The sequence below is a fragment of the Rutilus rutilus genome (genome assembly GCF_951802725.1).
Source record: "Rutilus rutilus genome assembly, chromosome: 20".
Classification (NCBI taxonomy): domain Eukaryota; kingdom Metazoa; phylum Chordata; class Actinopteri; order Cypriniformes; family Leuciscidae; genus Rutilus; species Rutilus rutilus.
Window position 1 is genome coordinate 12788865 of NC_140225.1, and position 13017 is coordinate 12801881.

General features: G+C 36.3%; 1 protein-coding gene across 4 annotated transcripts in view; it reads left to right on the forward strand.

The window, feature by feature from the left end:
- sorbs1 (sorbin and SH3 domain containing 1) overlaps positions 1-13017 on the forward strand; it is a 50805-nt gene that overhangs the window by 7948 nt on the left and 29840 nt on the right. For all 4 annotated transcript variants that reach the window (XM_084390588.1, XM_084390585.1, XM_084390586.1 and 1 more), the window contains exons 2-11: positions 5620-5662; positions 6326-6412; positions 6546-6662; positions 7522-7637; positions 9138-9285; positions 10522-10670; positions 10780-10840; positions 11003-11077; positions 12547-12576; positions 12830-12926. In XM_084390588.1, the coding sequence (XP_084246714.1) occupies positions 6382-6412; positions 6546-6662; positions 7522-7637; positions 9138-9285; positions 10522-10670; positions 10780-10840; positions 11003-11077; positions 12547-12576; positions 12830-12926 (824 nt within the window). In that variant the 5' untranslated portion in view covers positions 5620-5662; positions 6326-6381. The remainder of the gene's footprint in view (positions 1-5619; positions 5663-6325; positions 6413-6545; positions 6663-7521; positions 7638-9137; positions 9286-10521; positions 10671-10779; positions 10841-11002; positions 11078-12546; positions 12577-12829; positions 12927-13017) is intronic.

The following is a 13017-nucleotide window of genomic DNA, read 5'->3' on the forward strand; positions in this document are numbered from 1 at the left end:
TTTGTCCGTAGGTCTATTTGAAATGCATTAATCCAACTCAACAGCTCTGCAACTTCGAAATTTCAAAGTATTTCATAATTGAAAAGATGATTTGAGGTGCATTACTTATGTTCCTAAAAGTTGTAAGTTCATTGGAGTTCAGAATAGTAAGTAAAACGAAAGAAGTGCACAAATATTTGGCTATTTTTAGCATTATTTACTTCATCTGAGCATTATTTTACAGTGAAACCAATAGACACTGTGTAAATCATACACAGACTGTCCCTTTGTGCCATATTTGTTTTTTAGTGAGTTATTATTTTCCTGTCTGCAATGCACACTCTTTTCAGTTGTTCGGCAACTTTCTCAGAATATAACTGAGAGGTTTCAATGACAGTAGCTATGTTTCCATCTACCTATTTTTGTGCGCATTTTGGGATATAAAATAAAAAACACGCCGGATGGAAACGGCATCTGACCATAAGATAACATGATAGTGTTTATTGTGTTTAGTCTGTGCACTCTGAGACACAAGTCATTTAGGATATAGGATAAAGATTACAACAACTTCCATTTTTATTACAGATATTTTGCTCCAAATTATCAGGAAGTGGTGATTTTGTTCTCTTGAACACATGGGATGGAATCACTGCTTTATTTGCAAATGTTTTTTATGCAATATTCCAATTTTTGCGCGCAAGTTAAATTCGCAACTTTGGTTGGAAACCGCTTGTGGTATCATGCTCTGAAATAGTTGACCAGTGGTTGAGGCAAATACCACAGTTAAATACATTTCCTTTTATGATGCCATTGTTTAAATGTGTTGAGAGTATGACAGTCTAGGCCTCCGTCCAGTATGTCTGCTGAAGATGTTTACGGTACTGATGGGATATTCTCTGTTAAACACCCACGGTTGTTCTTCTACAGCGCTGCTTTCGAGCCATGTTTGGAGCTGTTTGCTGTGATCCTGGTGAGCTCTCTCTCTCTGTGCCCCCCTCTGCCATTTGTTGACAAAGCAGAAGTCAAGCTGTGTTATGTAACGGCCCCCCTCCCCTCCAGTCCCCTCGCTCCGGCTACAGCAGGCCCCTTGTAGATCTCCTTTGTGTATTAAAGCTGCACTCTTTAAAAGCTGTCATGGAAATAGAATTAGGCAATCCCCAGAGATTCTTGGGTGGAATATCATGGTACTTTTTCTTGTGTCACCCTCCTTTATAATTTTAATGGGGCTGGCATAATAGAATGGAAAGCACCAAAGGATGTACATGATGACCTTCTGCTGTGCTTTAGAATCTAATGCTGTGACTTTTTAACTTTTATGGATATTTGATGGTTGGAGAGTTCTCACAGATTTTATTTGAGATGTCTTTTATGTGCCAATAGTTGTCTGCCATCAAAATCCACAGTAGCCAAGTTCAGTTTTGCCAAGTTTTTAAATCAAATGCTTCCAGCAGCATTGCTGTCATGCAGAAAATTGTGGTGAAAACCGTGGAAGGGAAGTCAGTAAACAATGCCAACCAAAGGGAACGTTCTTTTTATGTTTTCTACACACAAAAAATATGGAATGTCTTATATATATATTTCTATCACGTCAACTCTCTGAAATTTTTTAGCATGGTAATTGAAATGACCACGTTAATGTATTTGGTCTTGGAGGAATAGATCTGCTATGCTGCTGCTGATTATTGCTGTTGTTGTTGAAGATTATTCCTGCTGCTGTTGATTATTGTTGCTGCTGCTGCAGAGCAAGTACAGGAACTTGCTACTGCCAATACACACGCTGATTCGCTGCTGTGAGAGTAAGACATACTTCTGCTGTACAAATAGCATATAAATGAATCACCCATTGCAAATCTAATACAGGTGGAGCTGGGGAAGGTGGAGGGTTTCAGAGTAACTCTGAAAGTGTGCTGCGAACTGCTATAGTGAATGCTAGCCAGCCATTTAAATGTTGAGTAACAAGCTCATTGGCTGCAGCTTGTGCCAAGTAGTTAACTCTGTGAATATCATCAGTTTGCGTTAAGGACCCAACACTATATATATATAATGTGTGTGTATATATATATATATATATATATATATATATAATGTGTGTGTATATATATATATATATATATATATGTGTGTGTATATATATATATATATATATATATATATATATATATATATATAATGTTATATTTAATAATACTTAATTTAACATTGCTGAATTAATCTAAGTACAATACAAAATAAAAATTTAAGGGTTAGGTCAGTTAGAAAAAGTAATAAGTTGACACTTATTATTACAGTTTGATATATATAATATTAAAATAAAGTGTTTTATAGATAATATAACATTTTTTACAAAATGTGTTGACAGCATGAGGGATTTTATTAAATCATTTTACACTGTAAACAGAAGCGTTGCATAAAACCCAGTACATAACTGATAACAAAGAAAATGAAGAAACATATTATTTAAATGAAAAACCATCAAATGTTAAGTGTTATAGGGAATTCTGGATATGTCAATTTATGGCCTTTCACTGTAAATTATAAGATAACTTGTTTTTCACTTTAAAAAGCTATATTTAGCAGTATTTCATTTTACTTACCGTAGCATGTTTTACAGTTAAAATGATGCTGTTTTTACAGTGTACAATAACTGTAAAGAAGGATTTCAAAAAAGTTTGTTTTTATAAATGAAACACTAATGTTTTGTATTGGGCTTTCAGTGAGCTAAATTGTTCAGAAATGTAAGAGACTCCGTGGATGAACTGATTTATTGAGCTATCAAGTGCCCCTGCAGGAGGCCCCTTTTCTCACTACATGAGCCAAAGTTGTAGACCTGAGATTTATAGCCTGGCCTTGACTGAGGTTTAAGCCAGTGTTTTGATTTTGAAACAAAGATTTGGACCCATGTCTGACATGAGCCTTTCCACTGTTGCTCAGTTTTACAGCTTTGCCTGGACTGAGTACAGCAGTTACTAGGCACAATGCAACAAGATTCCAGCAATTTGTTTGTTCACACGATTTGCCTGTTTTTTTTTGTTTTTTTTTTCACAAAACTGCTGCACGAAATGACAAAATTACAGCCGATTAAAGATGAAGATTTTGGACTAATAGTGAGGTCATGGCTGGCTTGGACAAATATTACGATTTCGATTTTTATTGTTTCTTGTTGTTTTTTTGGTGTAATTCAGATTTGAGGCTGAATTTTTATGAACTTTAAAAGTTTGTGATTATTTCTTAGGACATTTCTAGCATGCCATTTAAATCTTTTGAATTACTTTGTTAGAAGTATTTTATTTTTAGCATGATGTAGAAGACTGTAATCATCATAAGTGTCTCTAATACACTAGAGTGGCCCGAACGGTCAGTGTTCATGCCCTTGACCATGATAAGACCACTCAGGTGACTGTTTACTGTGAGAAAAAATGTGTCTGGTCCAACCCATATGGCCCATGCCCTGTTCTGATACTTCTTAAAATAAACCACAATCAATAGTCTGTCAAATTTGTATGACACCAGATTTATAACATATTTGGTCTATTATCTTAGTTATCTTAATATAGTTTATAGCCTCATGAGGTGCTTGTCATGCCAGACTGGGATGGAGAGGTGGATGGAAAGCAGGATGGTGTAATTCGTTCATCACAATGCTAAGTGGGTGCAACATTCCCAGGTTGCTGGTGCTGACAGGTCCATCTTGGTAGTTGAAAGAGGTAAAGCATTGTTAAGGTTCAGTTCTTTGAAGAAAACAGGACATGATAGTCTGGATTTGTATGATAGGCCACAACAAAGGACATTTAAAAGGGCACCCTCCCTGCTTAGGTGTTTGTTAGGACTTTAAACCAAGTTAAGCTCAGCTGAAGGTCTTCACAAGGTAAGCTGCAAAATTTGAGTCGGTATAACATTATTAAGATTAATATGCAGAAATAAATCGGTTGCATATATTTATTTACTAATTTGGCTTTGGATGTATTTACTAAAACGCCACAAAGCTCAAGCTAAATCAGGATTAGTAGCATACCTTCAACACAGGCTACATGTTGAGCAATCCAGAGTATTAAGGATCCTCAAACCGTGTGACTCTTGACTGATGTATTGATGTGTGCAGCTGTTATTGCTGGACCTGTTTTTAATTTTACAATGGAAAATGATTCCCACTTATCTAATTCAGTATGTGGTATAAATGTTTATTATAAACAGCATATTTGTGTATTATAGAATTACAAAATTGCCGTTCCACAACTGCACAAGTCTTCTAAATTTAGAAGGATATCCATTTTCAAGGGGATAAATCCGATGCTAACAGTTATGTTTCTGTGTATGTTTCAGTACTTTATCAATATTATTTATAGATCACATACTTTAATTCAGATATAGGCTCTGTTAAATGTTCTAAGTTTACTTAGCTAGCTAATTAGCGGGTTCTGATTTGTATAGACTGTAACTGTTGGCTAAAATAAGTCAATGAGACAGGAGCCATTGCATAGAGACAGATGGTTAATGTTTACACTGAGATCCATTAGAAATGCAACAGAAATATCTGCAATTATCCACTTTGATGCTATTATGTATCTCTAAAGAAAACTCTGCTTTAAAGTCCCTCACTTGGCAAATAGTAATTAGCATTTAAAATACTACCCAGCAAGCAATTTTGCATTTAAAAGATGTCTAATAGGCGTCCAAACACAGCCCTGACATCTAGGCTAAAATAAGGCAAAATTTGGGCTGTCAGTGAAAATATAATAGACATCTAACTAGCCCAAGAATAGACTCACCGGCTACGCATAGAACATGTCAAAGAAATGAAACCAAACACAAACAATCATGTAACCAAATTCAAGGTTATCTTAGCTAGAAGTGGGTTACTCATAGCCGGACTATATTAGGTCTATAGTTAACCTAGACGATGAAATGACGGCTATTGCTTGCTGGGTAATCACTATCAAATTAGTTATTTGGCAGATACTTTTATCTAAAGTGACTTACTTATTACTGGGCAGAAGCATCTGTTCAAGGGAGATATCCATTGGCAGCTACTGAAACATACACATTTTCATTGACCCATATTTTCTTACTTAGTCAATGTTCTATAACAGGTCACTTTGTATCTTGTTTCAGTGTGAACCACAGCCAAAGGTGTGACACGTTAGTTAGATGGGTATTGAGTCTCCTCATGCATCAGCACCCTCACGCTTACCAACATTATTCCAGTCAAAATTTCACAATCCAATTAATCAGATCTTAAATATGAGATCAGGTCTAAATATACTTATACCAAAGCCAAGCCTAGCAGGCAAATAAACAAATAGGCCAGTTTTTTTTCTTTTATGTTGGTGACTAAGGTTGGATGGTAGGATTTATTCAGATATAGGCTCTATTATTCTTTAATCAGCTGGTACTGATTTCCTATACACAGTAACTGTCTCTATCACCCACTCTTACTTTTTGCACCAGCTTTTTTGCAATTTAAAGACCAGTTGTAAACATGCTTAGGAACATGTAATAGAGGTGAGTAGGATGTGTTGTTGTTGAGTTGTCTTGATTGCCAACCATTTGCCTATTCTTTGTTCTCTTTCCTAATGACACGCTGAGCAACATTATGTCTTAGCATCTCCCGTTATCTCTCCTTTCACCCATTCTCATTTGCAGGGCTCTCCAGCAGAGGGCACAGGGAAATTTGATGCAGGTCCTGGTAAGCATGCCACACTTTCAGTATCTCCTATCTCCATCAGGTTTTTTGAGGTTACACCGGCCTGGCTAGCCTTTATTTACAGTTACATGGGTATGAATGAAAGTTACAAAACAACTGCAACACAGATATAGACAACAACATCAATTAAGATAAAACCGCAAAAGACAGCCATTTTCTCAGCATGCCAGTTTTAAATCTGTGCTTACAGCCTCATATAATGCACAACTATATGATATCGTTTAAGCCTGTCAAATCACCTAGCCTAATCAAAACACTGTAGTAAATACTACATAGGAATAATAGCAGTCTAATGTCTTGATGCAGGAAGCTCATGAGTAAGCAATCACAAACAGACTCCTTCTGTTTTCCTCTCTGGCTTGAGTCATTGTTGAATCAGTATTCTTACTGCCAGGCCCCCTATTTCCTTCCGTTCATCCATCTTTCCTTGATATTTGTGCCAGCCAACAGAGAACACTGTGATTATAATCTTCCTAGAATTTAAAAAGCCCTCGGGTCTCTATGTGACCATTATTAGTGCTGTTGTTCTCAATTTCTAACAATAACTCAGTATGTCACAACCCAAAATGTCACAGACGATGTGAAAAACTGCAAATATGCAATTATAATCTTTTTTTTTTCCTGTTCTCCCATCTTCACTTGAAGCACGTCCACCCTGTCGGCGCACTGTATCTGCTGTGCGAGTAACACCATTGAGGATCATGAAAAGTTCACCTGATCTCATGCCTACTGGTAAGACCAGTATTTTTAGGATTTGGGAGTCTAACGTTTGAATAATGTAAAACGAATATGGTCGTTGGCATCATGTACACTTTATTTAGTGCTTTGAAAAGATAATCAATTTAGTTGCTTTGTATTTTTGCAGAGTTGGACCCTACCCGCGTTTGCAAGGGCAAGGGTGCTGTTACTTTGAGGGCCACGCTTGTGCACATCGATGATGAGGACGGCACGGGCCAAGAGCTATCCGTGAACTCTGCCAAAAGTGAGTTGGAAATGGAGGATGTGTCAATAGGAGAGTGCTCTGTATATATTGCACCAAGCAGTACAGTGCCAGATTAATTGTTGTGTGCTGAAATAATGTTACTAATGATATGTGTAGCTAATGTACACTAAAAGGTGTTCTTGTTTTTTCTGAGCAATCATTATCTGGAAAGATCTCTGTTTACAGGAATGGTGCGTTCTTGAGTTTCCTTTTCACATGTTATTTTGACCGTCAATGTGTATGATGTGGTTGGTTGCTAGTAAATTATAAGGAAAAAAAAGTGTGTTTTTGTGAGGAACTTATACAGCATTGTCTGACAGTCAACTTCATTGCTCAAATAACTTTCAGTGAATGCTCATACTTACAGAGGTTAATCAAAGACGTCTTTTGTTCACACCCACTTTGAGCTCTGGAAACGGAGACCTTCAGCGTGGACGTTTTCACCCTCTCCATGTTGGAACTATCCTGGCTAACTGCCAGCACTTGGGAGAGATGCCTTAATTGTTGTTGTGCCTGAATAAAAAGGCCATTGGAACAAACACTTCTTACAGTGGGTTCAATGGTCTCCTTGTTCTCATGACAAAGTTCAGAGAATGGTTTTTTTCCCAGTCATAAATTAGCATCTCTGTGGATGAAGACTTTCTGTGGGGTTCAGTTCTGACAGATTCTGGCTGGTGATTCGTTTAATGGAGGATTAAGGAATCTGTTGTGGCATAAATTGTGGTTAGCGCTGGAAACAAACAGGTCTGCTGCCAAATGGTTGCAGCTCTGTTTCATGTTTATGCCTTTTTAGGTTTTAAAAAATTCCATGGAGATTCCCTGATCCTTTGAGAATCTAAACTGTTTGGATTTGTTACAGGTGGATGGCTTGGTGCGGTCAATGGAGATGCCACAGAAACAAGTCTGCCCGAGAGAAGTGTAAACAACACCAGAGCTGATTTAAATTCAACTCAAGTCAATGAGACACCAACAAAGGTGAGTCACCATGTTTGAAGCTCATTACTTTTTAGCAATGCTTTGCTTTCTTGCGAAAATATAATTTAGAGATCTATATCAGTGCTAATTAAACAGCTCGATCCTAAGATCTCTGGAGACAAGAGTGAGGAAAATTCTGAACACTTCACTCTTAAATGAGTGTAACGACTGAAATGTTGTCAGTATTTCACAAGCAAGATGACATTTGTAGATCTGTTTTACATTTACATTATCTTCTGTAATGGTATATAGATCCAAGGGATTCATGAAGGTACTCTAGGGCGTCAGTGGAGAAGATACTGTAAAAATGTATGACATTTTTACTATTAACTCATTTTTAACTACTGTTAAATTTTTTTTTGTTGAGCCAGTTTTGTATTGTTAACTAAAACTATTAAAAATGTTTTTGTTAAGCTGAAATAAAAATATTAGATGAAAAACTTAAACTTAAAAATAAGTTTAAGCTGAAGTACAAAATTTACTACAACTGAAATAAAATAAATTAAAGCTAAACAAAATTCTAAAATATATTTTTTTAAGCTAATAAACTGAAAAATGCACAAATTATTATTATTATTATTATTATAACACTTAAACTTAAATTAATTCCAAACATAAAAATACTAAAACACTGCAAGCATTGTATAAATATTCTTAATAAAAGTTATTATAAAGTATGGGTTGAATACTCCTGGTTTAGATGGCCTCTTCAAGACCAATGACACACAGTAATTAGAAGAAACCAAAAAAAGTGCTGTATTGTTGTAATTGTCACTGTCTTCAGCAGCATCACAGAGGAATCTTTGCAATAATCATTTGCTTGAGAGAGATGTTAAAGGACAAGTTCGGTATTTTACACTTAAAGCCCTGTTTTCAGATCATTTCTGATGAAATGCAATGGTTAAGATTGAAATTTGGACAAAAATCTCTGCAAAAGATGCTTTCCAACAGGTGTTTTACCATTCGTTGTAAAACTGTGGACCTATTTTCCAAACGCCTCACACCCGTACATTCTTCTGTTGAGAGCTTGAATAATAGACACTTTCCGGCAGCGGAGTAATACCGTACCTCACAGCACATCCAATACAAGTCAATGGAGTTGGACAAAAACTACGATAAAACCTGTTGGAAAGCATCTTTTGCAGCGATTTTTGTGTGAGCATATCAGTGAACACCCCTGACCACTCGGTGAGTTTCACGTCTTTGTAAACGAAAGTTTAATGCATTTTGGGAAGGATCGTTCCAGTGCACCTATGCAACCATTGTGGAGGTGGGTGGGTGCTACCACAAAAACCAGGCCAACAGCATTTGTCCAAATTTCAATCTTAACCATTGCATTTCATCAGAAATGATCTGAAAACAGGGCTTTAAGTGTAAAATACCGAACTTGTCCTTTAAGTGAATGCAAATTCCATGCAAATTTCTGAGAAATTCAAAGTTGTCTGTATTTCACAACCAATATGTGACACCAGAGTCAGTGCTTTTGTGTGTCTTCCTCAGGTGGACTCGCCTGTAAGTGAGAGTCAGTCTCAGCTCACATCCTGCCTTGATCAACCGAGTGCTATTACCTCATCAGCCAAAGTGTCCTCTTCATATCCCCGCACCAGCAGTGTGAACCCAACAATCGTCTTTCTGCAGCACAGCAGAGGTAAATACCAGCCTCTTAATATTTCAGGTGGCATCAAAAGTAGAATCGAGTGTCAAGCTAATTAAAAAGCAAAAAGCTTTCATGATATAGAAAGAAAAACTGTATCGAATATTCTCTTAATTTCACATGCGATTAGTTTCCAAAGTTATGTTTGAGTTCAAATTAATATCAGACGTTTATGATTTCATGCACTGATTTGGACAGAATCTCAGTAGTCGTTTTTTAGTGCGCCCTTGTTATGTTTTTTTGGGTATTACCTTTCAGGTAGTGTGTAATATCAAAGATCAAAGTGCACAATACATTCATTTATTGACCCCAAAAAGAAAGAGTCGATTCCGAACTGCCAGAATCGATTTGTTAGTTATTCCAGTCTTATTTCATGAACAAACCTATGTAGGTTTGTAACAAATTTGGAGAGCAAAACTTTGCTTTAGTTTCGTTTAGAGAGACTGAAACCTTTATCGAACTGTTTCAGACACTGTGAGAAAAAAGGTGTGATAGCAGTGTATGTTATGAGAAAATTAAAGTGTTTTTTTTTACTCTTGGATGCATGTAAACCTATTGTAGGAGACCTACAAAACAAAATTAAGAACATTTAAAATTGCATAATAGGGGCACTTTAAGGTGGGAGTGTCTCTGTTGTATGGTTGTGGGCATTGTGTATATTAATTATATAAAAAGGACACTACCATTCAAAAGTTTGACCTTATTATGATTTTTTTTTTTTTTTAAGAAATAAATACATTTATTCAGCAAGACACATTAAATTACACATTAAACCCGTTGATCAAAAGTGACAGTATATTCTATTCATCAAAGAATCCTGAAAAAATGTATCACAGTTTCTTCAAAAATATGAACCAGCATAACTGCTACCACAAAGATTAGCAGCAGCTTTTGAGATTGGACTTACTTTTTCTTTTTTACCCAGAAAATTGTCAAAACGGTCTAAATCCATAATAAAGGTGCATCAGTCAGTGCCACGAGAAACATTTACGGTATTCAGCTATGGTTAAAATAAATGAGAAGTGTTGCAAGAAATGCAAATGGATCTGACCTTCCTAGGAAAACGGTCTTCTCTAATAGATCTGTAGCCATGACTTATTCATTTAAACATTAAATCGTTCAGTGATCCCTTTGAAGGTATTGTCCTAGATAAGTGTCGTCTGAAAGTACCAGATCAGTGTGTTTTTCATCTTGTGTTCTATGATCTGACTTTGTGGTCGTGTGTTTCAGAAGCTGTTGCGGAGCAGGGCAGTGGCCCTAATCGGAGCCCTGCTGTCAGCCAGAATAGATCTTTCTCTGAGAGTCCAGCAGACATGGAAGGAAAGACAATGAGACTGTCTGAATATTCAGCTGTCCCGGTACCCAGAGTCCCAGTACGGGTAAAGAAATGGGTTGTTCTCAAGATTCACCTGTGTTTACTTTAACTAAAATAAGTACATCCAAAAACGTATATAAATAAAAGACCATCTGCATATTTTTCTCTTCTAGAACACAGAGCTATCAAAGGACTGGTACAGAAACATGTTCAAACAGATTCACAAAATCCCAGGTAAAGATGCTGCTTGAGAATTACATGCATTCAACACTTTTCTATGCCATCTTTTTGTGTATCGATTCCAAATCTGAATATGTCCAGATCACATCTCACTACAGTATATGTGTGTATTCATCTTTGTCAGTGTGTTTTGTCTTTCACCCACCTTATACTCAGAGACTGTCGAAGAAAATCCATATCGTCCCACCTACATATTTCCAGAGAGCAATGACAGGCCACTGAGAGCCAGAGGTACCATGGTTATAGTTATAATCAGATCTTTAATTAAACATTCCTCCATGCCACTCTTTTCTGTCTATGTCCTTTAGCAACACCTTTTAACCTTTTGTATGTGTTAGGTCATTTTATATCCAGTTCATGAATAACAAATGAAATGGATATGCACTACCAATGAAAAGTTTGGGGTCGGTAAGATTTTTAAAAATGTTTTGGAAAGAAGTCTAATGTTTACAAAGGCTGCATTTATTTGATCAAAATAACGGTTCTATTTTAATATATTTTACAATGTAATTTATTCCTGTGATGCAAAGCTGAATTTTCAGCATCATTACTCCAGTTTTCAGCATCACATGATCATTCTAATATGATGATTTGCTGCTCAATAAACATTTCTTATTATTATCAATGTTGAAAATAGTTGTGCTGCTTAATAATTTTTTTGGAAACTGGTGCTTTTTCTTTGATGAATGCTCAAAAGAACAGCATTTATTTGAAATATAAATCTTTTGTAACAATACAAATGTCTTTGCTGTCACTTTAATCACTTTAATGCATCCTCGCTGAATAAAAGTATTCATTTCTTTTTAAAAAATCAGATTTTACTGACCCCAAACTTTTAACGGGTGTATAGCCGCAGTGTATATAATATAAGGTGTTAAATATGCGGGGTAGTTCGCACCATCTACAGTCAATTCTTTCACAAATCCCAATGTGCAATAGATGCTGCTTTATATGCACACAGTGTCAACACATTGATTGTCCTAAAGAGGAAATCATAACACTCAAGGTGAGCCGTGGTAATGAAGCTATTTCCAAGACCACACCACCATGTATTTAAAACTCATAGATTGATTACCTCCATTTTAAAAGCTTTCATACCTCTGTGATGTGTTTCATGGCTGTGCTTTTAGAGAACGATTCTGCTGAATTATTAAAGCAGCCACAACACAACTAATGGGCTTTGTGTATCCATTGGATTCTTAAGAATGCAAAGTTAGCAATGCCATGGGCTGGTCTGACTCTGAAGTAAACCACTGAAATGCCTAATTTCTGTAGATTGTGGCGAAAATGTTTTATTTGTACTGTAACTTACCAGCTAGGTAGAATATTCCAGCATCAGAAGAACACATTGCTGTTGTTATAGCGCCATCTACTGGTTAGTTGTCTTGGAGCTGCTATTTAGTTGATAATGACTGCTATGTCACACTAATCTAATCCCTGTAATTTTCACCTTCTATACATTAGATGTTTAGAATCCCCTATGGAGTTGCCGCTTTAGAGCACAGGCTACACTAAGTAGAGCACAATAAGAAAATAGGTTACAAACTACCGTAGGAATACATTTGATATGTGAAATAAATGCAATATGTTGTAAGTTCCACTGTTTTCTAATAGTTTCACAAAAATATGTCAGCTGTATTGCTTCATCACTGATTATTATTTACTATTTGCATCTAATAAGTATTTTCTGACTCTTTCAGATGACAGGCCGGCACATGGTGGTGAGGATGGTAAGTGTTTGTGCGTAATTTTTTTACTAAAATTCTGTCATTTACTCACCCTCAAGTTGTTCTAAACTGGAAGAAAGAAAGAAATTCAGGTTTGGAAGAACTTGAGGGTGAGTAAATGATGACAGAATTTTCATTCTGGGGTGAACAATCCCTTTAATTTAGCTAAGGGATAAAAACAACATTATGCATTCTTATTTAAAGGAAAGCTGTGTTTCAGTTCTAAAAGTGTCTGTTATTTGCATTTATTCTGAAGTGCGGCCAGTCCCTCGCTCCAGAAGTGCAGTAGACATGGGGAGCTCAAGAGGACAGCTGCCTGTGCCAACACGCACATCTTCCCTAAAACCTCAGAGGTGAGCCATGACACTATGAATGAAACAAATGTTATGATTTATGGAGGAGATTCTAGCTCATTTATTGACTGAATTCTGAAACTTTCATATT